General features: G+C 39.4%; 1 protein-coding gene across 1 annotated transcript in view; it reads right to left on the reverse strand.

Annotated features, from left to right (window-relative positions):
* The window catches only part of col25a1 (collagen type XXV alpha 1 chain), a 198715-nt gene that overhangs the window by 41501 nt on the left and 130361 nt on the right, over positions 1–26853 (reverse strand). Inside the window, exons 25-28 of the mRNA XM_087987194.1 lie at positions 24000–24050; positions 20418–20444; positions 14553–14633; positions 89–124 (exon numbers count right to left, since the gene is read on the reverse strand). Of these exons, the coding sequence (XP_087843320.1) occupies positions 89–124; positions 14553–14633; positions 20418–20444; positions 24000–24050 (195 nt within the window). The remainder of the gene's footprint in view (positions 1–88; positions 125–14552; positions 14634–20417; positions 20445–23999; positions 24051–26853) is intronic.

The following is a 26853-nucleotide window of genomic DNA, read 5'->3' on the forward strand; positions in this document are numbered from 1 at the left end:
GAGCGTTTACTGACTCCAGTGGACTGCCAGCACCAAGCAGAAAGGATATAGTCAAAAGGAAGGACAAAACGTACAAATACTCACTCACCCGCAGTCCTGGCTGTCCATCTAAGCCAGATGCACCCTGCATAATTTGTGTCAATAAAGGGATGGGTAAGAGGAACACGAGTTTAGTGTACGATGGTTAATGATCATAAACAACAATGCACAGTGATAGTAAGGTGGGAATTCCTGATGCAATTGTGTATTAAACATGAATCACAGACATAAAAAGACCAAAAAAAAACAAAGGGATTATATAAATGATAACAGGGAACAGATGATACGAAGTTATACAACACTAAAGTTAATTAATCAGAAACAGTTATAGGTGAGAAGTGCACAAGAGACTGGTTAAAAACCAGTCAAACTGTGCTCAAGGGATAGCCTAACTATCACAGCTGGACAAGCACTGGGGAAGCTTTTCTCTGCACAGCAGATGTAGCCAAATTATAAAATTGATAGAGAACAGGTTTACAATTTGATTCCATCTGGAGCACATAGGAAACCTTTCCTCATCTTCTCACCATTGACTCTCAGTGGCTGGAATGTTGAAATTTGCCTGTTGAAACATTTGTGAATTTATGAACAGTGAACAGTGGCTGTGTCAATAGGCAGATCAAAGAAATAAAATTATGATGAACCTGCCTAGAGATTAATGGTTAAAAAAAACAAAGGATTCAAAAACACACTCCAACTTTCATGTAATACAGATGCATGTGAGGTTCACCCTGACCATAACACAATTCTTGGAAGCAAGTTGTTTCTTGTTTATTATAATGAGATGCATAATATGGGGAATATCTCACAATGAAAACAAAACTGTTATGAAGTTAACAAAGGAGATACAGCAAATTAATGACAAATTAAAATAAATACTGGAAATCTGTTTTAAATACATATCCAGTCCATGTATTTAATACTACCCTTCAAACATTGGTAAGAAAACCCCCTTTTTGTAAAACTGAATGTATATATCAGAGAAAAAGTGGAAAGTGAAGCCCAGACAGCAATATGCTAAAATGATTAACAAAAGAGCAGAAATGCAATTCATAACATCTCAATTTATACGAAATGAAAAGTAGGGATAAGTACAGAAAAATGTATAATGATCATCTTTGTCAGCCAGTAAAAGTGTAATTGGATGAAGAAAATAGGAATTCCTCTGAAATAATGCGTCGGTGCACACCTCTTTATGTCTAACTGCCTTGTAACTAACAACTTCCTTTAAGTTTTCTCGTTTTCAATGTGAAAGATGTTGCTATTGCTATATTAATGCACTGAAACACAGATAGTACTTAGCTACAGCTGTCCTTTCTGCTGATTACAGTCCATCATATCCCTCACCTCTTCCTTTGACAAGTTGTGTTGTGTTGATCCTGTTCTCATACTGATCTGAGGAACCTTGCTTATTCTTCCCATTCCTCCATGAGATGGTCCAATTCTGAACTTTAGCTCCCTCTCCTGGCCTACTTTTTAATTAGTCATGGGTCTCTCACAGAGATATTTGATAAGGATTTGTATTATCTTTATTTCCACCTCATTCGCTGCGATGGCTCATCCAGGTTTCCCATCTGTGTCCTACTTGCTTCGATGATACCATTATGTTCAACAGAAACTTCCTTTTTCCCCCTTCACTGAAATGTTTGCACCTCTGTTTTTGTAGACCCATTAATCACTTGCCTCTATATAGTCAGATTGAAGACTTGAGGTGACTGCCATCTTCTGGTGTTGCTTGTGCAGTATATTAGGAATGTGAACAGTGGAAAAAGATTTAAGTATTGGCAGTCAAGTCGCTCAAACACAGATTTAATTGGAATATTCCAATTCAGCAAGGTCTTTCTATATGTATTCTGGAGCTGTGTTCTTACATTTAAAAATATCCAACAAATCTAATACCGATTGAAGATTTGAAGCAAGTCAAGCAATTATTTAATGTTTTCTTTCCACAATTACATCACTTATTAACATATTCTTCTATTTTGACAGTACATATTTAGAGTGATCCTTTTTCAAATTCTGCCTTTTTTTTAGCAGTGAAATGTACACTAAATCAGTGGAAAATTTGGAAAAAATAGAACACTCTTTTTGTTACAATCCATTTTGTGGATGCATGTCCAAAAGGATACAAGATTCTTGAAATAAAAATCAGAAAATGTTGGAAATACTCAGCAGGTGGGATAACATATCTGTTTCCTTCTTTGGAGATGATACCAAACCTACTGAGTTTTCCAGGATATCCTAACTTTTTTATCTATTGATTTCTAGCATCTGTAGGAACTTACTTACGTTTGAAAGTTCCTGGCTTTTTCCTTTGTTCTAAAATTTTGATTGCAGGAAGAGGCTGCTTCTCATCACCACCCCTTCCCTGTCCCGACATCATAGAGAGGCAATAATGAATGATTATGTTGTTTTCTAGAAGGAGTTAGATATTGTTCTTAGGGCTAATGGGATCACAGGATATTGGGGGAAAGAAGGAACAGGGCTCTGAGTTGAATTTGTTTATTCATTCATGGGACATGGATGGCACTGGCCAGGCCAGTATTTGTAGCCCAAACCCTAATTATCCAGAGGCCAGTTGAGAGTTGGCCACATTGCTGTGGGTCTAGAGTCACATGTAGCTCAGACTGGGTAGGGACAGCAGATTTCCTTCCCTAAAGGATATTAATATCAGATGTGCTTTTCTTGAAAATCACCATTAGACTCTTGATTTTTATTGAATTCAGATACAATCATCTGTCAATGTAGGATTTGAGCCTGGATCCCCAGAATATTACCTGGGTCTCTGGATTATTAGTCTAATGATTATGGGTCAGCCATGTATAGTTGAATGCATATACAATGAGTAGGTTTGACTGCCTTCTTTTGGTCTCCTGCTCCTTGGATGCTGCCTGACCTGCTGTGCTTTTCCAGTACCACATTCTCGACTCTCATCTCCAGCATCTGCAGTCCTCACTTTCTACCACTGCCTTCCTTTGATCCCCTGCTTGGGATAATAAACATTGCAGTTATATCTTCTGTTTCATTGCTAAAGATATGCTTAGCCATGATACTATTGAATAGCAGAATAGGTTCAAAGGGCCAAATGGCATACACCTGCTGCTATTTTCTAAGTCTCTATCGTTTTCATAGTCAGAAATCCTGCCAGCTGGGCAAATAACACTGATGTGCAAAGCAGTTGTACCTGGAAGGGAGCTGGTAGCACAACAATCTGCTGTCTGCACAGCAATTGATCACAAAGCGATTCATTTCCAAACGGAAAATATTGAGTTTACAATCAGCAATAGTGACCCCAAACTCAGTTCCTCTTCTCCTTCCTGAATAGAATGGCAGTGTTTCTCAGATGCTGTGGGTCTTCTGCAGAAAAGGACATGTCCAGATGGATCTGCCTCTTTATACAAAAGACATCATCAGTGGGGTTTGGGAATCAGGTGAATACTGGTCCTATTAACTGTCAGAAGCCCAAGGTTGTAACAATTCTACTTTAACCCCATAACTCAGTCCTTAAAGGTTTAAGGAGAAAGTGAGGTCTGCAGATGCTGGAGATCAAAGTTGAAACTTTATTGCTGGAACAGCACAGCAGGTCAGGCAGCATCCAGGGAACAGGAGATTCGACGTTTCGGGCACAGGCCCTTCTTCCTGAAGAAGGGCCTGTGCCCGAAACGTCGAATCTCCTGTTCCCTGGATGCTGCCTGGCCTGCTGTGCTGTTCCAGCAATAAAGTTTCAACCTTAAAGGTTTATCCCTGTAGGTCTCCTCAACATAGCCATTCAGTTTCCAAGGTAGTTCAGTCTCGCTGCTTGCTGCAATATGGGCTGGAATCATCCATTCTGGAGGACAAGGTCAGTTTTGTGTAGCGAAATGATTACCACTTCCATCTGGGGGTGGGGTTTGGGTTGGTTTTACTCAAGCAATCACATGATGCTGGCTCATTGCAAGTGTGCGCCGAATCGTGCGACAGGGACTTAAAAAGAAAAGCTTGCTGTATGGATGTTCAGTCACCTTTAAAGTTCAGAGAACCTTAATTACAAACCTTACCCCACTGTCAGGAAGCTACGTTTAGCCTCCTGTACAATAGATTTGCCTGCCTGCCTTCCTTTCTGCTCCCAGGAGCAGAAGATGATCCCTCGCATGGTCACAACTTGTTGAAACAAATAAAATCAAGAGATATTTCATTGAAAATTAATTCCATACAGGGACTACCAATGGTTTTAAAAGCTTTACAGGCTGGGGTCCATTATTTCAAAATGTTGATGACCCAGGTCTCTCAAAAATAAAGCTATGGATACTGATACTGTTAATCCTGAAAAAAAACCTTTCTCATTCTGCATTTTTTCTTCAGTTCTGCTCAGTGCCAATTCCCTTCACACTCTTACTCCCTGCACATTTTTCTCCCTCTCACTCACTTTTATGTTTCTCTCTGTCTCTTCCTTGAATAACATTTGTCACTTCCTGCCTTAGGTTTCTCTTCCCTTTATTTTTGTTTCCCTTTCAAATTTTATTTCTGTTCCTTTTCATCACCAACCTGATATTCAATGATCACTCTTTCATTGTTCCTCTTCCTATTAGTTACCCTACATTTATTTCCCTCTTTCATTCACATATTTATTTCTGTCTCTCTTTCTAATTCCATATCTTCTGCTATTCCTATTGCACTTCTTTTACTTCTCTTTCTTCTTTCCTTTCTCTTTTTCAGTTCTATCTTGCTCCTGTTCTCTTGCATTCCTTCACACCTCTTTCAACCTCCGCTTCTGTTTCTCTCGCTTCAACAGGTGTTTCCTTTGGCTTTCAAGAAATAGAAAAGAGAGGGAAATGCAGGGGTAAAATTCAACATCACATCGGGTCATAGAGTGTGAGAGATGTACGGCACAGAAAGTGACCCTTCGCTCTTACTCGTCCAAGTCGATCAGATATCCTAATCTAGTCCCATTTGCCAGCACTTGGTCCATATCTCTCTAAACCCTTGCTATTCATACACCCATCCAGGTGTCTTTTAAATGTCGTAATTGTATCAGCCTCAACCATCTCCTCTGGCAGTTCATTCCATACACAGACCATCCTCTGTGGGGAAAAAGTTGTCCCTAAGGTCCCTTTTAAATCTTTGCCCTCTCACCCTAAACCTCTGCAATCTAGTTTTGGACTCCCCCACCCCAGGAAAAAAGACCTTGTCTATTTACCCAATCCATGCCCCTCATGATTTTATAAATCTCCAAAAGGTCACCCCTCAGCCTCCGACACTCCAGGGATAAAAACATCTCCAGCCGATTCAGGCTCTCCCTATATCTCAAATCCTCCAATCCTAACAATATTCTTGTAAATCTTTTCTTGAAACTTGAAAGGGTTCAGAAAAGATTTACAAGGATGTTGCCAGGGTTGGAGGATTTGAGCCAAAGGGAGAGGCTGAATAGGCTGGGGCTGTTTTCCCTGGAGCATCGGAGGCTGAGGGGTGATCTTATAGAGGTTTATAAAATCATGAGGGGCATGGATAGGATAAATACACAAGGTCTTTTTTCCTGGGGTGGGGGAGTCCAGAACTAGAGGGCAAAGATTTAGAGCGAGACAGGAAAGATATAAAAAAGAACTAAGGGGCAACGTTTTCACGCACAGGGTGGTACATGTATGGAATGAGCTGCCAGAGGAAGTGGTGGACACTGGTACAATTACAACATTTAAAAGGCACTTGGATGGTTATTTGAATAGGAAGGGTTTGGAGGCATATGGGCCAGGTGCTGGCAGGTGGGACTAGATTGGGTTGGGATATCTGGTTGGCATGGACGGGTTGGACCGGAGGGTCTGTTTCTGTGCTGTACATCTCTATGACTCTATGTTTAAGTTTCACAACATCTTTCCTATAGTGGGGAGAGCAGAATTTGACACAGTACTCCAAAAGCAGCCTAACCAATGTCCTGTACAGCCGCAACATGGCATCTCAACTCCTATATTCAATGCTCTAATCAATGAAGGCAAGCACACCAAACATCACCTTCATCACCTGTCGATCTGCAATCCACTTTCAAGCAACTATGCTCCTGCATACCCAGGCAACACTCCCCAGAGCCTTAACACTAACTGTATAACTTCTGCTCTCATTTGCCTTACCAATGTGCAACACCTCACATTTATCTAAATTAAACTCCATTTGCTGCTACTCAGTCCATTGGCCCATCTGATCAAGGTCCAATCGTACTCTGAGATACCTTCTTCGCTGCCTACTATACCTCCAATTTTGGTGTCATTAGATTTATATTAGATTAAATTAGATTACTTACAGTATGGAAACCGTCTCTTCGACCCAACAAGTCCACACCGACCCGCCGAAGCGCAACCCAACCAGACCCATTTATCCCTTCACCTAACACTACGGGCAATTTAGCATGGCCAATTCACCTGACCTGCACATTTTTGGACTGTGGTAGGTAACCGGAGCACCCGGAGGAAACCCACGCAGACACGGGGAGAACGTGCAAACTCCACACAGTCAGTCAGTCAGTCAGTCACCTGAGGCGGGAATTGAACCCGGGTCTCTGGCACTGTGAGGCAGCAGTACTAACCACCGTGCCACCCTGCCACCCATCCGTAAACTTACTGATTATGTCTCCTATATTCACATCTAAATCATTTCGATAAATGACAAAAAGCAGTGGACCCAACACCGATCCTTGTGGTACACCACTGGTCACAGGCACCACATTAGCCAACCTCCAGTCTTCCAGAATCTCACCAGTGGCTATCGATGATACAAATATCTCAGCAAGGGACCAAGCATTCACCTCCTTAGCTTCGCACAAAGTTGTGGGATACACCTGATCAGGTTCACCTTTTTTATGTGTTTTCAGATGCCCAGCACCTCCCCGTAGTATGGACACTTTTCAAGATAGGACTATTTATTTCCCCAAGTTGTTTAGCTCCCACATCCTTCTCCACAGTGAATACTGACATAAAAGACGTTCAGTATGTCACCCATATCCTGTGGTTCCTGTACTCCTACAGTATATCCTACTGCCCTTATACTCCTATACCGATTCACTCAGTCCGAGCTGTCTATACCTGACATAGGTATGCTTCCATTTTTTTAACCAGAGCTGCAATTTCTCTAGTCATCCAGCATTCTCTGCACTTAGCTTCTCCTGATAAAGGCTAGTAAATAGGCTGGACTTTTTTCACTGAAACGTAGGAGGTTGAGGGATGACCTTATAGAGATTTATAAAATCATGAAGGACATAGAGAAGATGAACAGCAAAGGCCTTTTCCCTAGGGTGGGGGTCAATACGAGAGGGCATAGGTTTAAGATGAGAGGGAAAAGATTGAAAAGGGACCTGAGAGCGAACTTTTTCACACAGAGGGTAGTTTGTATGTGGAATGAACTGCCAGAGAGAGTGGTGGTTGCAGGTGCAGTTACAACATTTAAAAGACATTTGGGCATGAATAGGAAAGGATGCAGGCCATGTGCCTGTATCCTTTTAATTTTGGGAAACTTGGTCAGCATGGACGAGTCGGATCGAAAGGTCTATTTCCGTACTGTATGACTCTATGACTCCAGTTGATGTAAACTGAGTCAGTGAACATATTGCAGACTGGAGTATAGACTAGTCCAGGCAACTCTGCATTTGGTTTCATTTAGTGAACTTCAAGTACCTGGCACTGTTCTCCAGATTATAAATTTTATAGAAGAATAACAAGATTATGCAGGATAATGAATGACTGCATGGAATCAAGTGACACAAGGGTTCCTGCGCCAAGACTTATTGCAGATGTGTAAAGTTGAAGCATCGAACCCTTCTCCCCAGAAGATTTCCACCATTTGCAACAATACTGCAAAAATGAAACAAACTCTCCACAGATTTAGACAATCGTTGCAAAGAGAGGATGGAGATAAAATCCTATTGAAATGTAACTACCGCTGACTCCTAGGAATTTATTTCTCTCCTTTCATCCATATAACTTTCACACTGCACCACACAAGCTCAGGCCAAGACCCTTCTCTCCTGAATTGGGATGAAATGGACAAGCGATGACCAACAAAATGGCTGCAGCCTCCGTTTCTGCCCCTGCTGCTTTATTGAGGGTAGCAATCGGAGTGCATCTCAAACAGTACTGTTTCTGTAAACAAAGTTAACGTACATTGTTGCATGCCATCTCTGGAAAATCTTCAGATTTTTAGCAAAATAATGCAGTTCAGCAGCTGCTGGACTTTGCAAAAAGGCAGGAAGTTTTAAAAGATAAATAAAATAGTTTTGCCTCCTTTATAATTTATCTATAAATTATCCATGCAGCAGTGATTTCCTTTATAATTTATCTATAAATTATAAATGAAATTACTGCTGCATGTGTTTTATCTGTTTGCATTACGATGAGTCATGACAGAGCTGTCACTGAAATGTGTAACTGCTCATACAACAAATATATTGACCAAATGCATACTTTTTAAAACTGCTAAACTATCAAATAAAATATCATTTTAAATGCAGAAAAGTTTTGAAACCAATTTAAAAACTAAGGTGGGAGAGTGGTGAAAGCTGCAAACCAGGTAGCTTGATATCTGTCATGGGGAAGCTGTTAGAATCTATTATTAAAAAGGTACTTACTGGGCACTTGGGGGAAAAAAATCTCAAGATAATTGGGAAGATTCAGCATAGTCCTATGAAAGAGAAATCCTGTTTAAACAATTTTTACAATTTTATGAAAGAGTGACATGCGCCATGGATAAAGCAGAGTCCATTGATTAATAGTATTTGGCTTCCAGAGGATTTTAACAATGTTTTATGTAAGAGGTTATTGTATGAAATAGGAGTGGATGTAGAATGGGTAACATATCGGTATAGATAATGGATCTGTTTCAGATGTGACAAGTGGGACTCGCAGGGGTCAGGGCTGGGCACTTGACTTTTTACAAATTCATCTCAATGACTTAAACATGGTTGCTAAGTCTGCACTGGCACAAAGGTGGGTAAGAATATATGTTGTGAAGATGTTAGAACAAGGATGCAGGCCAATGTAGATAGGTTACACGAATAGTTTAAAAAAAACTGCCAGTATATTGTTACATATTTCAGTGATAGGATTGTCATGACTCATTGTAATGCAAAGAGATACAACACATGCTGCGGGACTCAATTTTCTACTTAATTGTGAAAGAGACAAAACCACTTTACTTACTCTTTAAAGCTTTTCCCAAGCGGGTGGAACTGGTTTGGCATGGACAGGTTGGACCGAAGAGTCTATTTCTGTGTAGTGTGACTCTATGACTATGACTCGATTCAAAACCAGGCAGCGCTGAACTACATCATTTCACTAAAAATCATAAGTTTTTTTTTCTGGAGATAGGCTGTTAATGACCCTGCAACAATTGAACTTGTTAATAGGAAAAATGCAAGAATATATGATGCTTTTCACTTTGGCAAGAAAGATTAAAAAAAGGAATACTATTTCAAAGGAAAATGACCGCAGAGTTCCAAGCAGCAGAGGGATTTAGGTGATCTTAAAATATATTGAGTAATATGTACACTTTTAGTCTCCTTATTTGAGGAATGAGGTAAATGCACTGGAGGCAGTTCAAAGGAGGTTTACAAGATTGATACTGAAATTAGCAGGTTGTCTGATAAGGATAGATCTGATAGGCTAGACTTGTTTTCACTTGGGTTCAGAAGGGTAGGGCTGATTTTACTAAAGTATACAAGATCCAGAATGGACTCGGTAGGGTGGACATGGTAAAGATGTTTCCTGCTGCAGCTGAATCTAGAACTAGGGGACACAGTCTTAAAATGAGCAGTCACCCTTTTAGTATGGGATGAAAGGCATTTGTTTTTCTCAGAGGATTCAGAGACTTTGGAACTCTCTGTCTCAGAAGCCAGTGGCTGCAGAGTCATCGAATATTTTTTAAGATGGAGATAGATAGATTCTTGTTAGGCAAGGGAATCAAAGGTAATCAGGGATAGATGGGAATGTGGAATTCAAAATGTAAACAGATAGCCATGAGTTGATTGAATGGCAGAGTAGGATTGAAGGGCTGAATAGTCTATATCTACTTCTAACTTAATGTGGGTAAGTAAATTGGAATAAATGGTGAAGTACATTTTACAGTCGTATAAGTACAGCTTAGTAACATTAGCAACAACTTTTATTTTAAATACTTTTGATTGCTCTGATGTTTTCAGTTCAAACATTTTCTGAGATTAATATGTCTGAGGTCAAATTGGTTCTTTTGGGATTTGTGAGGGGCAATTCAGTTTTGTAGTGTGATTTTAGACACGTGACTATGTTAGTGAAGGGGTTTGGGAGAAATACAAATGCATTTTGAAATACTTTGAAATTCATTTTGAGACCTTGATATATCTCAATCTTTGCTGCTAATTTCATTAGAAGATCAAGGCTGATACACTTGGGAACAGATGTGAGTGGAGTCTTAACCCATCTACTTTGGAAATGGTCAGTCTCCGAGCCAAAATTAAGATCCTGCTCTCTCAGATAATTCCACTTTGCAGATGTTGAGGGGTGTTCAAAACCTGAAATTGAACTGGTCTCCATATTCCTTCTTCCCCAAATTGAAAATCTAGCCTTGGAGGTCCTGGCAGTTCACAGGATAAAAGTGTGCACCATTCCTGTTTTGAACTAGCTCCATTGAACCACAGGAGTATACTCAGATCCACTCATTATCTGTTTTCCTTTCCCCAACTGGTTATGCAATAGTGAACTGCTGGATTTAGGGTGAGAACATCTTGCTTTGAAGTCCCATTAGAGTTCACTCAACCTTTCACCATAATCAGATAGATAAAAGGAGTGCTATTCCTGAAAATGTGGGTACGAATAGAGGACTGAGCATTCTGGAGCCTTTGCAGTTCGTGTTAACTCTTCAAAAGTTGGAAATGGGGATGAGAAGTGCAGCCAATACGTACTTCATGACTAATGAGACAGGGGTCTGTGGATACTTAAGTGGACACTCCTAGCTTTGTAACTCATTGTGGAGTTTAATTTCATCCATGTGCTAATTTTAGCACAAACAAAAGATTGAGCTAGGAAACCTCCTCTACTGTTTGAGTACCAAATGATGCTCTACAATGTCAAATAATTCAAAAACTATTTTGGGGGCAGGTAATAATTAGTGTTGAGGAGGTAGAAAGTAAACTTGGGAGATTGTCTTAAATAGAATGCATCACATCAGTTGTCTGCTATATTCCACACTGGATTTTCATTTCTACTGAAACCAATTTTGAATTTTGTTCCCAGTGAATAACAGACAGATAATAAAATACGTTGTTTAATGTCACTTCCTGGGAGGAATTTGCACTCTCGGTGTCAAGGCTGAATCAAACAGTAAGTTTGAACAACATTTACTGCTTATTAATTATGCCTTATCACAAAATACCTGGTGCATTATGTGGGAAACTATAGCAGAGTACACGAGGTCATGAAATTTTGGCAAATTTTAACTTCCATGCGCCTGATAATTCTTTCACTGGGCAGATTCAGTAAGGTATTTCCCATGTTGCCTTCACCTTGTCATTAACATAGGACAGTTTTGGAGTCAAAGCACAGAATTATCAAGTAATGTCTGAACCACTGCCTGTCCAGTATAGGTTCTCTTTGGGCACCGATGATAGGCCTGTAAATATTTGCAAATTGGAATTGAATGGTGAGTTTCCCATATTCTGGTGCCTACTTGGCTGTTTCTACGGGCTGACTGGTGACATGCAAGCTAGAAGGTGGCTATTTCCACCGTACATTGAAGGAATCTTCAGCTGCAGAAGGGGAAAGTTGGATGGAGATTGAAAGTCATTTTTGTCTCAGTTGCTGGTAGATTTTGCACATTAAAGGTGCTTAAATCGAATGTAGTTGCTGCTATTGTTTTTGTAAAGATGTTGCAACTATTTAAACTTCCCACTTCTTTTCACTCGACACTAATTTTCCACCCTTTAAGATGCTGCTGAATGGTCCTTAACATCACTTAATTTCCCACCCCTCAAACTGCAAGCTGTGTGCTGGGGATTTTTATTTCACTCTTGCAGCTTCCAAGTGTATACTAATAAGAATTTAGGCCAAAGTCCGATGTTGATAAATCTGGATGGGCGTCATAAGAATATAGGAACAGCAGCAGCCCATTTAGTTTCCTTAGCCTATTCTGTCTCTCAAAATTATTATGACTGCTCTACCTTAATACCTTTATTGAAGAAAAATTATAAATATCAGATTTCAAATTTACAACTGATTTAGTATCAATATCAATTATGGAAGAGAGAGCCGTTTTTAGGTGAAAACAACTCTGAACTTTAGTCTGCCACTAAATTTTAGAGTGTAGGTCTGAGATGTATATTCCTAACCAATGGTATTTTATCTTGAGCTACCCTATTTATTCCCTTTAATATCTGGAAAACTTCATTGAAATCATCCCTTAACCTCCCAAACATTTATATAATCTACTCTTGTAAGTTAAATGTCAGAATCCAGGTATTATTCTGGTACAATATATTTCAACATATTTTTTCCAAGGGTAATTCATCCTTAAAGTGTGGTGCTCAAAACTGTTCACAACCAGTCTGCTTTAACCTAGGCCTCATATTGCTGAAACATTACTCCTCTCCTATTTCAGTTCTCCAGTTAAAAGGCACAATTTAATTAGCTTTCTGATGATTTTCTCTATCTGTTCATGACATTTTAATGATCCATGTTCCTGGAACACCGAGTCTCTGGAGCTGTACTGTTTCAAGCTCTGTGTCTATATCCTTTTCAGGTCTTAAATGGTGACCTTACACTGAGTAAACGCCACCCACCAAAATAACATTCAACATCAAATTTATCAGTGTTCCTTTAATAAAAACAGAAAATGCTGGAATTATTCAGCACAGCAGAGCTCCAATTCTGATGATAGGTCAGTGACCTAAAACATTAACTTTATTTCTCACAACAGGTGCTGCCTGACATGTTGAATGTTTCCAGTTTTTCCAGTTTTTATTCAAATTTTTCAGCATCTGCATTATTTTGTTTTGGCTTTAATTGTTTTTTTTTCCCTGATTTATTGCTGTACCTCTGTATCAAGAGAAAATGGAACTACATTGAACACACCTTCCTTTTTGGTTTTAGTTTTCAGTTAGTTGTCAGTCATGCTTTAGTTCATAACTAACGCTACCTTAATCTTACGTATTTATCCTATCTTTACTTATTGCCAAGAGCAGCTCCGTCCTAAGGTAAAGGAGGCAGTACCCAACTAAGCCTGAACACCTGTTTTATAAAATGGCTTTTGCTGTTGTCTCCAGAAGCAAAAATGCCCTGGAGTAAAAAGTATACACTGAACTTCAGATCATCCATTTCACTGACGGTGAGTGGTTTTCGCAGGTAAGATTTAATTTCCTTACAACTGTTTATGAACCACCTTCAGCCGAGATAAAATTTCCGGTGGCTAAAAAGTAAAATTTCACTTCGGAGATGTCAAATAGTTGGCAATACTAGTTAGTCTTTTGTTTGAATGTTGTTAAATCTACCCTGCCAGGAAAACAAAGCAGATTCACTGGCTCCCCCATCCTTCCCACCCTGGCTGTATTCCAGGAAGATTTCCTACAACAAGTCTGCCTTAATATCAAAAGCAGCCTTAATATCAATGGGGGTCAATTTCCCACACAGTAGGTCAGAAAACATGACATGAGTAGCAGATTAGCTGTCAGTTACACACCTTATCTGTTTTTCTGGAACCCATTGTGAAAAGGGGTATTGAAGGGGACGTGTGACGAGTGGCTGATTAATTGCTGCTCAGTTTCCATCCAAATCAAAAATGGAAATGACCCTAATCAGTCCATAGAAAGATAGTCAGCGCAGTCTTAGCAAAGTCATAATGTATAGTACTTGTGTTATAAGCTGAGATATATTGTGGTTGGAAGAACCTTCATTTTTGAGCACACTGAGTGAGAATGATTACAGTGATGAAGATCATTTTCATTTTACCATCTGCTTTTACATTTGGCACCAGCTGTGGAAAATGTCAATATTAAATCTCACCTGTCACTGACTACAGAGTGGTCACTATTACTTTTCTCCATTCATTTGCGAATGAAGAAAGTGAAACTTTTAAAAGGTGCTTTCCCTACCATAGTCTTACACTGATCCTGTAGCTAACATTGTCAAATGGAGGAAAAAATATCCTTAAACGTTCTGAAAGTGCATTTGTGAAACTGTTGAGATGTCCAGTAGATTCTTCGGAACAGTTTAGGATAAATGAACAATATATAACAAAAAGGTGAGACGTCACAAGACGGGACATAATGTACATACAATGACAATGATGATTGTTAATTTTTTGGCAAGTATCATCTGCGTTTTGCAGAGAAGAATTAAAAAAAAAACTTATTTATGATTAAAAAGTTATTAAAGGAATCTAACAAGACAGCACACAATGTAACTGGGTGGTTCTAACAGTTAGTGGTCTGTTTCTGCTCCAGCACTGTGCATTTGTTCTCCAGTATTACTCAGAGTAAACCAGAGATGTCGGCACTCTTACGATGTAAGCTGTATTAAATGTTATCTACTTACTGGGAGACCAAGGGGTCCTCTGTCACCTTTTTGACCTGGTTCACCCTTCCCTCCTTTAACACCATTCAACCCTGGTTCACCCTAAATGTAAAAGTAAAGTCCACCTTTTTTTTGCTACTTTGAAGCTGGGACAGAAATGCATTTAAATTAATTGCAAAAAGCTACTGCAAATATCTGTGCATCCATCAAAGTATTATTTCCTCCCCAGGAATTATTGCATTTTCCAATCAACGTACATTAGCATTCCTGATATTTATTTGATATTTGTGGCAACTGCTATTTTCTTCTTCCTTGATTCAACTAGAAATAAAAGAAAGAGACCTATTTTAAACTGGTACATGTAAACTTGTCGGTATCGTTAATATCATAGTGGTCAGATCAGAACTTATGAAGTATTTCATCCACCCAATGTTGTCATAATGTATTTTACTGATACAAAACTTTGAGACACCCTCATTATGATATTGTTAAGTGGCTTCCCTTTATATTTGCTCCATGATGGAAGATTGTCATTTTCACACTTGGAATACAAGCTGTTGGCAATATTAGGGAATGAAAATGCATTGTATACCGATGGTATTATCAGTCTGTCATTTTTTTTGTCATTAACAACTTTAAAATAAATAGTGGTGTCTGTGTTAAAATTGCAGATAGGTGACCACCACATGAAGATATTAAAGAGGCTGTTTATTAAAAAAAATCAGGAGTGTGAAAAATAAATGCTTGACATTTTACATATTATTTTGCCCTTGGGATATTTGTGGCACTATAAAATGAACACTGTGTAACCCTAAATGAAGGATTCCACTCCTGATTTTGTGACAAAAGGAACTCCAATAATCAATTTGCTTGAAGTGTTAAGCCTATCCTTCCCTGAGAAATTCAGGTAGTGATACACTTGGGCTGCGATCATCAACTCCTGACAACTACAACTATCTTCCTGTATGGTGACTTTGACAGTAGCAAAAAGGGGTTTTCCCCATTAGAGTCATAATACCGTAAAGCATGGAAAAAAACCCTTTGGCCCAATCTGCTCATGCTGTCCAGACCCTCTAAATTAATCTAGTCGCATTAGCCAGCAGCTGGCCCATATCCCCCTAAACCCTTTCTATTCACGTAAACATCCAAATGCCTTTTAGATGTTGTAATTGTACGAGCACCACTGTCTGTGTGAAAAGGGTTGCCCCTTTAAACTCAGTTAAGATGCCATTCTATTAGATGATGTTGCCATTAATTGGAGAGAGTAGGAAGGCTTAGCCTCAGAGTGAAGGGACAACCCTTTAGAATTGAGGTGAGGAGGAATTTCTTCAGCCAGAGGTTTGTGAATCTGTGGAACTCATTGCCGCAGAAGGCTGTTGAGGCCAAGCCATTGATGTTAAGACCGAGATAGACAGGTTGTTGATTAGTAAAGGGGATCAATGATTACAGGGAGAAGGCAGGAGAATGGGGTTGAGAAACAAATCAGACATGATCGAATGGTCAAGCAGACTCGATGGGCCGAATGGCCTAATTCTGATCCTTTTTCCTAGGGTTTTCTGATCATTCCCAATCTGAAGTTATATTAATGTGACTATGCCCATCAATCTTCTTTCATTTTACTCATGAGAAAAGATGAAGGCTGAAATAGGATTTGTAGTTGAATGGCTCTGACAGTATCTGAACTGAGAATCTTCTGGTGAGTAGACGCCACTTAATGATGCTGTTGTGAATTACTCCAGCATTCTTCTCATGGTTGGAAGGAAGCTTATAAAATGGTAATGATTGTGTTGAAGTTGCTTTATTTTTGAGGTAGGACAAATTTTCGCATTGTCAGGTAGATATCAGAACTTAATTTGGACTGGAAAGGCTTGACTAGATAGGAGGGTCACCTCTGATGTGTATATTTTCTGTCCTTTAGCTGGGATGTCATTAGGGCTTATAGCCATTGCAATGTGCAGTGTAAATATTTTAAACAACCTGTTAAGAGGAATTGTGACAGATCTGGAACAGATGGTGGGTTAGCCATGCACAAATCGCATGTGGGGTTATTAGGTGAGGGGGTGGGTCTGGATGCTGTTCGTGGGGTCAGTGCAGACTCAATTGGCCGAATGGCCTCTTTCTGAACTGTAAGGATTCTATGACATCACTCTGGTCTTCTGGCTGAGAGGTAGGATCACTATAATTGTGTGCCACAAGAGCTACTATACAAGAGCACCTAATGCCCAGTGTAATCAGGTGCTAATTGTTGCCAATTGAAGCAAAACAGATTGATTGCATGCTCAAATTGATTGCAACTCAGAGTGAGATCATTCCTTCTGCACTTGTTAAGCCTCTTGTCAACATTTCTGCCTCACAGCACCAGGGACTCAGATTCGATTCCAGCCTTGGGTGACTGTCTGTGTGCAGCTTGCACATTCTCCCCGTGTCTGTGTAGATTTCCTCCAGATGTTCCTGTTTCCTCCCACAGTCCAAAGATGTGCAGGTTAGGTGGACTAGCTATGCTCAATTGTCCATAGTGTCCATGTGCAGTCTAAATGGATCAATGGGGATAGGGTGGAGTGCTCTTCAGAGGATCAGTGCAGATATGATGGGCCAAATTGCCTCCTTTCACACTGCACTGATCTTTTAACTAACATTGTCAAATGGAGGAAAAGATAGCCCTTGATCTTGTCTAGCAGATTTGAGATTCTGAACTGCAAAGCAACTTGGAGTGAGAGGAGAAAGATTCGTTTCATGGTCCACGTAGGTATCACCAATAAAGCGAGAAGAAGAAAGGTTCTGTTGCAGGAATATGAACAGCTAGGGGCTAAATTAGAAAGCCGAACCAAAAAGGTAATATTCTCTGGACTACTACCTCAGCCACGAGCAAATTGGTACAGGTCAACAAAATTAAAGAGATAAACACAAGGCTCAAAAATTGGTATGGGAGAAATTCATCCCGAGAAAGAAGAAACATACTAAGAGGAGAATGAGGCAATCATGGCTGACAAGGCAAGTCAGGAACAGGATATAAGAAAATCCAAACAATATGGTGAAGATTAGTGAGAAGCCAATGGTAAATGTAGCGGCCATCGTTAAGGAGAAGGTGCTGGGGAAGCTGAAATGTCTGAAGGTGGATAAATAACCTGGTGCAGATGGACTACACTCCAGAATTCAGAAGGAGATAGCTGAGGACATTGTAGAGGCATTGGTGGCGAACTTTTAGGAATCATAGGGTCCCAGAGTACTGGAAATAGATAAAGTAACATCCCTGCTTAGGAAGGGAGGGGGGCACAAGATAGAAATTATAGGCCAGTTAGCCTGACCTCAGTCATTAGTAAAATTTTAGAATCCATTATTAAGGTTGAGACTGCGGAGTACTTGGAAGTGCATGATAAAGTAGGGCTGAGTCAGCATGGTTTCATGAAGGGAAGGTCGTGCCTGACAAATCTATTAGAATTCTTTGAGGAGATAATGAGCAACTTAAACAAAGGAGAACCAGAGGATGTGATCTATTTGGATTTCCAGAAAGCGTTTGACAAGGTGCCACACAGGATGCTGCTAAATAAGAGCCCAAGGTGTTAAGGGCAAGGTTCAGGCATGGATAGAGGATTGGCTGACTGGCAGAGAGTGGGGATAAAGGGGTCTTTTACAGGATGGCAGCCAGCGACTAGTGGAGTTTCGCAGGGGTCAGTGTTGGGACGACAACTATTTACATTATGCCTTAACAATCTGGAAAAAGGAACTGAGGGCATTGTTGCTAAGTTTGTAGATGACAGAAAGATACGTGGAGGGACAGGTCATGTTGAGGAAGCAGGGAAGCTGTAGAAGGACATGGACAGGCTAAGAGAGTGGAAAAAGAGGTGGCAGATGGAATCCAATGCAGGAAAGTGAGTTATGCAGTTTGGTTGGAAGTATAGAGGCATAGACTATTTTCTAAACGGGGAAAGGCTTCAGAGATTTGGAGCTCAAAGGAACCTGGGAGTTTTAATTCAGGATTCGTTTAAGATTAACCTGCAGGTTCAGTTGGTGGTCAGGAAATCAACTGCAATGCTAGCATTCATTTCAAGACATCTAGAATACAAGAACAGGGATGTACTGCTGAGGCTGCATAAGGCTCTGGTCAGAACACATATGGAATATTGGGAGCAATTTAGGGCCCCGTATCTAAGGAAGGATGTGCTGGCCTTGGAGGGGGTCCAGAGGAAGTTTACAAGAATGATCCTGGGGATGATGAGTTTGTTATAGGACGAGTGGTTGAAGACCCTTGGTTTGTACTCAATGGAGTTTAGAAGGATGAGGAGGGATCTGAATGGAATTTACAGAATTCTGAGAGGCTTGGATACAGTGGACATGGAGAAGATGTTTCCACTCACAGTGAAGAGATGCTCCTTCAGAACTCAGTTAAGGAGAAATTTCTTCAGCCAGAGAGTGGTGGACCTGTGGAACTCAGCTACAGAAGGCAGTGGAGGCCAAGTCATTGAATGTCTTTAAGACCGAGATTTATAGGTTCTTAATTATTAAGGGGATCAAGGGTTATGGGGAGAAAATAGGTGAATGAGGTTGAGAAACACATCAACCATGATTGAATGGCAGACTCTATAGGTCAAATGGCCTAATTCTTCACCTCTACATTATGATCTTGTGTTCAATGGTCTACTTCATTATTTTTTACAAAAACCTTCACAGTTAAGTCACTGCATGGTCATTGAAAAGTGATTTTTTTCAAGAAAAAGGTTATCCAAAATGAAACGTATGTATAGAGTCTCATCCTGCATTGTTTATACTGGAGTGACCAATGCCAAATTGCTTTGGAGCTCACAGTCTACAGAAATGTTTCCAAAGCAGTGAGAGGGACCACTGAGAGATGTGAAGTTGAGTACTACAGTGGCAGGAAATCAACAAAAAACCCTGCTCAGAAGACATTAATGTCAAAGAAGATAATCTTGAAACTTTGATCAGTTGCATGATTGTAGATAAAGAATTAATTTGGTTTCATATGCTGATCAAGACTGTTTCACCAATCCTGGTGAGATTATCAATGACACACTGACAGATGCACAGAAATTTCAGTGGTAGCTTTTGTGCGGTGTTCACTTTAAACCTATAAGTTCATGAACTCTGACAGTGATATGCAATCAGGTTAATTTAGAATTTTGTTTTGTTTTGGGGATTTGAAGATTTGTCACCCAGTGACAAATTGGAGTGAGAAACAGCCTTTACGAATGACAATGATGCCCACCGCACAGAACTCAGGGCTGTTTACTTATCTTTGACAATTATTGGACACCAGATTATTGGACCACCAGTCAAATTCTCTTCGGGTGTGGGGAGATCATTATCAGCTGTCAAAATGGGAGGAGGATTTCATCACCGCTCTGACCTGCAGCTCCAATACACTAAAAGTGAGAGCGAGCTGCTCTAATACAATGTCATTGTCAGGGTTACATGATATCCAGAGGATGTATATTTTGCACAGAGTCCGTGAAGCTCTGTAAAGCCACAAAACTGATGAACTTCACAGAAACCTCCGAACGTCTGTACAATATACACTTGTATGAAATGTATCATCTCTGACTTTGTGCTATTTCAGGGATTCTGCCCACAAATCTCTCCATCTCTGTGAAAAACAAAGTCCTCCTGAGAGCAGATCAATTTAAAATTGATTTTGTCTTAAAACATCTTGGCCCATTTTTAGCAAGACTTTTGTTAACTTTTGAGAAGTTTATGGGAAACATCTACCACTGCAAGAACTTACAGGTTTAAAGATGCTACAACATAAAATCAACATTAATTAGTCAAATAAGTGACATGTAGCATGCATAGCTAATTTTAACATGGAGACAAATAAATAGCATCATTTATTTGCAGTTTGCAAGACCCCCTTAGACTTTGCTGATGATTTACCTTCGGTCCTGGAAGTCCATGTGGCCCCTGTAAGAACATAATGTCACAGTTACTTGAAAATAAGTAATTTTCACACTGTAATTCTCCATTGCTAAAGCAATCAAGAGCAGGAAACTGTGCCCCCTCAGGATTTACTACTGTTAGTGATTTTAACCCCTCAGCTTGTACTACGACTTTTACCCTTTTTCTTGTTATATTGTTTCTTTTCAAATATTTATCCAATTTTCTTTTGAATATTGCTGTCTCTGATTCAGTGGTCACTTTGACTATGAATTTGATTTATTGCTGTCACATGTACCAAGATACAGTGAAAAATATTGTTTTGTGCGCTATACAGGCAGATCGTATCATACACAGTGCATCAGGGTAGTAGAACAGAGTACAGAATCAAGTGCGTTCCATGTTTGCATAACTCTGAGAGTCATTTCCTTTCCCTCCCTATTAATTCCTGTATGCATAATCCTCAAGTCTGTAGCCCCTTGTTACCATCTTGTCAACCAATGGCATAAGACTTTCAATAATTATCATCTCAAAACCTTTCAAATATTGAAGACTGTTCCTGGATCTCTACCTTTCTCATAAGATCAACTGATGACCCTGGCAATCCAAGAAAATCTTCACTGTCGTCTTGTATTGTCACTACCCTGATGAATTTGAACTGTTACTGGAATGTTAAGTTATCTTTCACTTTCTGAAACCCCATCTCTGTTCTAATCCAAATCTCACAGATATGCTTCCTGTAAATTAAATGACTTGAGAGTTAAGTTTGTTTACAGGCTGTTAGCATTTTCAATCAATCGCACCAAGCCTCCTATTCTTTCCTCCCTTGGCTAATATTGCCACAAATTCTAAAATGTGACATACAATCCATAAATGAAATATCATATCCTATTTATTTTTCTAACAGACCTTTCTGCCATTTATCCCATTCTCACATAACTCATTCCATTCCAAATATGCTTCCTTTCAATATATGTACATATGAACAAGGAACAACAGTAGGCCACTTTGCTCATTCAGCCTGCTCCGTCATTCTATAAGATCATGCCTGATCTGATCTTAACTTCAACTCTACAGTCCTGCATATCCCCATAGTCTTTCGTGCCCTTAGTAATCAAGAATCTGTCCAAAAAAAATTCAAAGATTCTGCATCCATTTCCTTTTGAGGAAAGGAATTCCAAAGTCTCCCAACTCTCTGAGGAAAGAGAAAGCTTCTTCATTGTTTTAAATTATGATTTCTAGTTCGGCAGTCTTTCACAAGAGGAAACATTCTTTTAACATCTATGTGGTATAGCCCCTTCAGGATTTTATATATTTCAATTAAGTCACCTCTGACTCTTATAAACTCCAGAGGATACAGGTTCCTTTCCTCATAAGGCAATCCACTCAGTTCAGGTATTAGTCAAGTAAATCTTCTCTCAACAGCTTCCAATGCATTAATATCCTTCCATAAACATGGCTGTAATGTGTACTACTTCATATATTTCTGTTAATCTGGACATGTCGGCACTCTGCTCACACCTTTAATCTGGTACCTCTTCCTGTGTTATTCTTTCCAGTTTGCCATGGTCTCTAATTTTGTTTCATAATAATTTTCAAGATTCTTCCTCTTGTGCTTATGTCCAAATCACTTACAACTATGACCCATATACCACCATTGCACCTTATGTTAAAGTGCAGTCTTATCTCATGTTCCCTCTTAGCCTTCTTAATCTAGATTTTCCCTGCATTTTACACTTTATATTACATTTGCATCTGAAATTGAGGAGAGATAATGTTTTCACCCTGTTTGTTAATCTGTTTAAACAATATTTCAATAAATAATTGCCAGATTTCAGTGAAAGGAAGAATTGATTAGTGTTTTGAAGATGTTGGACCCATTTTTTTAAAGGATTCATTAACATTGAAACACAGTGTAAATTGATTTAAAAAAAAAAGTGAGACACTGTTTAATTTAGAATGTGATGGTTGTCTTAGCTGCTGTGGTAGAACCTGACACAGATATTAGATTGTGAGCAATGTTTTCACAGCAGGTTGTTGATTTGGGTCTTTTCGGTGAGATGGAAGCTCTTAATAAAAAGGATTTATCTTATTTCAGTTGTGTAGTTAAACAGCATCAACTCGGCAGGGAAAAGCCCAAAAGAAGAGCTGTGTAAATGCAATTACATTGCATTAACAAAGTTTGACAGAGACAAATGTTAAACAGAGTGCCCTCCCTTCACTTATACTTTCACAGTTTCTTCAGTACTATCCGCACAATGTTTGCTGTAAGCCTTTTTCTAAATCTTGTTTTTTGCCCTTTCCTCAAATTTAACAATGGAAACTCGTCTTTGATTCATCACTTTGCTCCTTTACAATGTTCTCCTCCCTTCCTATGTTTTCTTCCCTTCAAAGAGACATGTCCTTTAAATGGGATACTGGAAAATAACTGTTATGTGACAGCCATCCCCTCCGATCTCTTTTTTGCTTGTCTTTCTGTTGGAGGTGGAGATTCCACTTGAATTAATGAGGCTTAAACTGGATTGTATCCAGGATGGATTGGGATGGTTGGATCGAAATTCTGCTCTGTTGACATTCCAGACTAAAGAGGAGACTCATTCTCTTAAGGTATCAAAACCAGAAGTTTCCTAACTTAGTTCAATCTCTGCAATCTCATCCAAGTATTGCTTTTTCAAAAAAACACCCAGCCTGGTCATCACCTTAACCTACCTTCCTGAGCTGCTTGGCTTTCTATAGTCTTCATTAGCTTTAGTGGCCTCCTTAATAGTGGTCCTCCAACTTAGATTCACAGTTAAAATAAATCCGGTTTGGATGTTTCAGCAGAGAGTCAGTTCTCATACTCAGTAGAGTGTGCTCCTATTTTTAGAGTAATTTATGAATTCTCACCATCACTTCATTAGTGATTTTGTTTTCCCAACAACATCCACTTCTGTGTAGAGGTGTCATTTTCATAATTAAGGAATCATGAGCAAATACATCCATATTATCTCGATAAGAAAGTGGTAATTTCATGAATTAGTACTGCTGGTGAAGGAAGGCAGATTTCTCAACCTCTTTCTCTTGCTCAAACCTTTGCAATTAACTGAATGATAATAACCCTTTCCTTCCTTCCTTTCATAAAGGAAAGTGCCATTGTATTTCTCATTTTGAATCTTTGTCCCAGCTCTAAAGCAGGTCTGGATTGACTTTTGATTCCATCACTCACAGAGCTAATAAAGGGAGTACCCTGGTACCATCTTGTTATTGAATTGATGTAAAATAACTTGGGCATTTAGTGCTGAATTTAAAATGCTCCAGAAAACGATTTGGAGGACATTTGGAAATAACTCTCCCAACCTTCCAAAATGAACTCAGAAATAACTTTTTTCCAGTCCAAGTAACTCAGGGGAAATCTTTGTTCTTGCAGGATTTGGCTACCTTTGTGACCACACACTAAGGACAGCAAGATTCTATTTAGTCAAGAAGGGAACAGTGACAGCTCTGAGTAAAATAAACCCAATGATGCACAGCTTTTGAGAACATTCTCATGGCCTTCAGTAAAGAGGGATAGAACATAGACTCGAAACAATAACTGTGACCTACCATTGGACCTGGTGGGCCTTGTGAGCCAGTGGGTCCTGGGGGTCCTACAACCTGTATAAACAAACAACAGTTCTGTAAGGCAGGAATCACCATCTGTTATATTAAAAATAAAACCTAAATAACTAACTGCACATTCTGTGTTTATGCACCCAACCACATCCAACAATAATACAAAAAAAATTACAATAATATTCTAATATGATAAAAAGATCCCAAAATGCATTCTAGATTGGGGAATGGATGTGAGGGAAAGGACTGGATCTATTGCAATAATGCGGCACAGCAAATAAGTGGGTGAAAGGTAAAGTAGGGATTTTGAAGGAGAGTGAGGGGACAAGTAGCAAGTCAGAGGGCAGGGAATAAAGAGCTACCTGCAGTGGAGCAAAGGGAAAGGCACTGAAGCAGAGAATGAAGTGAAGGGTGTGAGCAAGGATTCAGCCTGAAAGCAGGTGCCGAGGTAGAATAGGATGAATAAAGCCTTTGGAGACATTTAAGCATAAGGAGAAAGAGCTTGGAAGTGTTCCTAAGGCCTCTGAGTCAGTCAGTGGGACTATGAAAATCAAGATGATAGATTTTTCAGATTTTCTAAGAACATAAGGAACAGGAACACTTCGAGCCTGCTCTGCCATTCAATAAGATCATGGCTGATCTTTTCGTGGCCTCAACTCCACTTAGTCACTCTCTCACCATATCCCTTAATTCCTTTACTGTTCAAAAAATTTTATATCTTAGCTTTAAAAACATTCAATGACCAAGGCTCAACTACTTCACTGGGCAGGGAATTCTACCGAATCACAAACCTCTGGGTGAATAAGTTCCTTCTCAGTTCAGTCCTAAATCTGCTCCCCCTAATTTTGAAGTTGTGCCCTCTTGTCCTAGTTTCACCCGCCAGTGGAAACCTCCTCTCTACTTCTATCTTATCTATTCCCTTCATAATTTTATATGTTTCTATAAGATCCCTCCCTCATTCTTCTAAATTCCAATTTGTATTATACCAGTCTACTCAGTCTCTCCTCATAAGCCAACCCCCTCCACTCCGGAACCAACCTAGTGAACCTCTGCACCCCCTCCAATACTAGTACATCCTTTCTCAAGTAAGGAGACCAAAATTGTACACAGTCCTCCAGGTGAGACCTCACCAGCACCTTATACAGCTGCAACATAACTTCCCTGCTTTTCAACTCAATCCCTTTAGCAATGAAGGACAAAATTTATTTTGCCTTTATAATTGCCTGTTGCATCTACAAACCAACCTCCTGTGATTCATGCACCAGGGCACCCAGGTCCCCCTGCACAGCAGGGTGCTGAAATTGTTTACCATTCAAATAATAATCCTTTTTACTGTTTAAGGTAAAAGGCTGCAGCATTCTGGACAAACTTTGGAAAGGGGAAGCAAGGAAACTGATTAGAAAAGCATTAGATAAAACAAATCTCCAATTAATAAAGGTTTGGATTAGAACACTGGTTGTACTGTGTTCAGGAAATCAATATTATAAAGTTGTAGCAGGTACGGGAAAGGCAGCAGAACAATGCAGGGAGTATGCCATTGTACACATACAGGAACAAATAATTTAAATTTAAACACAGCAGAAAACGGCAGTAAAGGAACGCAAACAAAAATGAGCAAAACGTGTTATCAAGGATGGTACGTAAGAGGATAGGAACATTTATCAGGAATATTCTCTTGATTAGACTGTTGTAACTCTTTAAAAATCTGTTTCAGTCAATAATCACTGAAATAATGATACATTAATTAACAGCACATTTATTCTATTAATGTAAAATCCAAAACAGACTGGATGTACAAACTAAAAACTAATGGTTTTCTTTATAAAGGATCACTTTCAATTTAACTTAAGCATGAAATTTAATCTAAACCTTACTTCATGCCAGCCTTAATTTGGTGGGACGGTTCCAATAAGTTTATTTTAGAGGTTGGATTTAGGTTGATACAGTTCTGCCAAAGTCAATGAGGTGCTGGATCCTGAGGATTAGCTGCTGATTGATTCAAGTTATGTATTCCAAACTCTGCTGTGGTACATTCTTCAACCAAATAAAAAGCTTTAATCTATTTCTTTATATTTGTTTTTCTAACAATGAGTATAGTGTGTTTTATTTCTATTAGAAATACTGAGAAAATGACAATTTTTGAAAAACTCTGTTTGGGACATTCTCATGAGTTCAGCACCTTCTCACACTTGGTGAGGAGACTTTGCGTCCCGATGATCTAACTAAATAATAACATGGCTATAGGAAATATAGAAGGTAAATGGTTGACCATACGAGTGAGATGAGGCCAACTGCAAATCAATGGAATGGCTCTGATAAACGGCCAAAACATATTTTTCAGTGAAGTGTCAACAATTATACATTGCTGCTTGGAAAGTAAAAACACTTGGTAATTCAGCCCTGTTAGTGGATTAAAAGCCTATAGTACCCCGATGTTGGTTGACAATAACCTCTCCTATGATAGGCAACACGTGGTCATATCTTGAAATGCTGTCTGACTGGACACAATAGCAAGTCTCTCTGCCTCACATGCTGTACTAGTTCAGCTGAACTCATTTTAAGTTTTGTTCATTTGGTGTCACCAAAGTTTCTGTGGAACCTTTAGCACCATCTTACTACTTCTCTGGTTTTCTACAAGTCTCTCCCAGTCCATGTCTCAATGTTATTGACCCATCTGATTATTCTTCTTTCTCTTCTGTATTTATACCCAAATTTTTCTTCAGCTATTACCAGGGCAAGGCCATCAGTTCTTCATGTCTAATGTCTGTACTTGGTTATCTTTCTCCCTTTAACTGTACTCTGAAATCCTTTAGATTCATGAACTTCTATTGTTGATTTAACCTAC

The sequence above is a fragment of the Chiloscyllium plagiosum genome, unplaced genomic scaffold, assembly GCF_037043375.1.
Source record: "Chiloscyllium plagiosum isolate Xiang-an unplaced genomic scaffold, Cpla_swu_hap1 HiC_scaffold_1, whole genome shotgun sequence".
In the NCBI taxonomy this organism is placed as follows: domain Eukaryota; kingdom Metazoa; phylum Chordata; class Chondrichthyes; order Orectolobiformes; family Hemiscylliidae; genus Chiloscyllium; species Chiloscyllium plagiosum.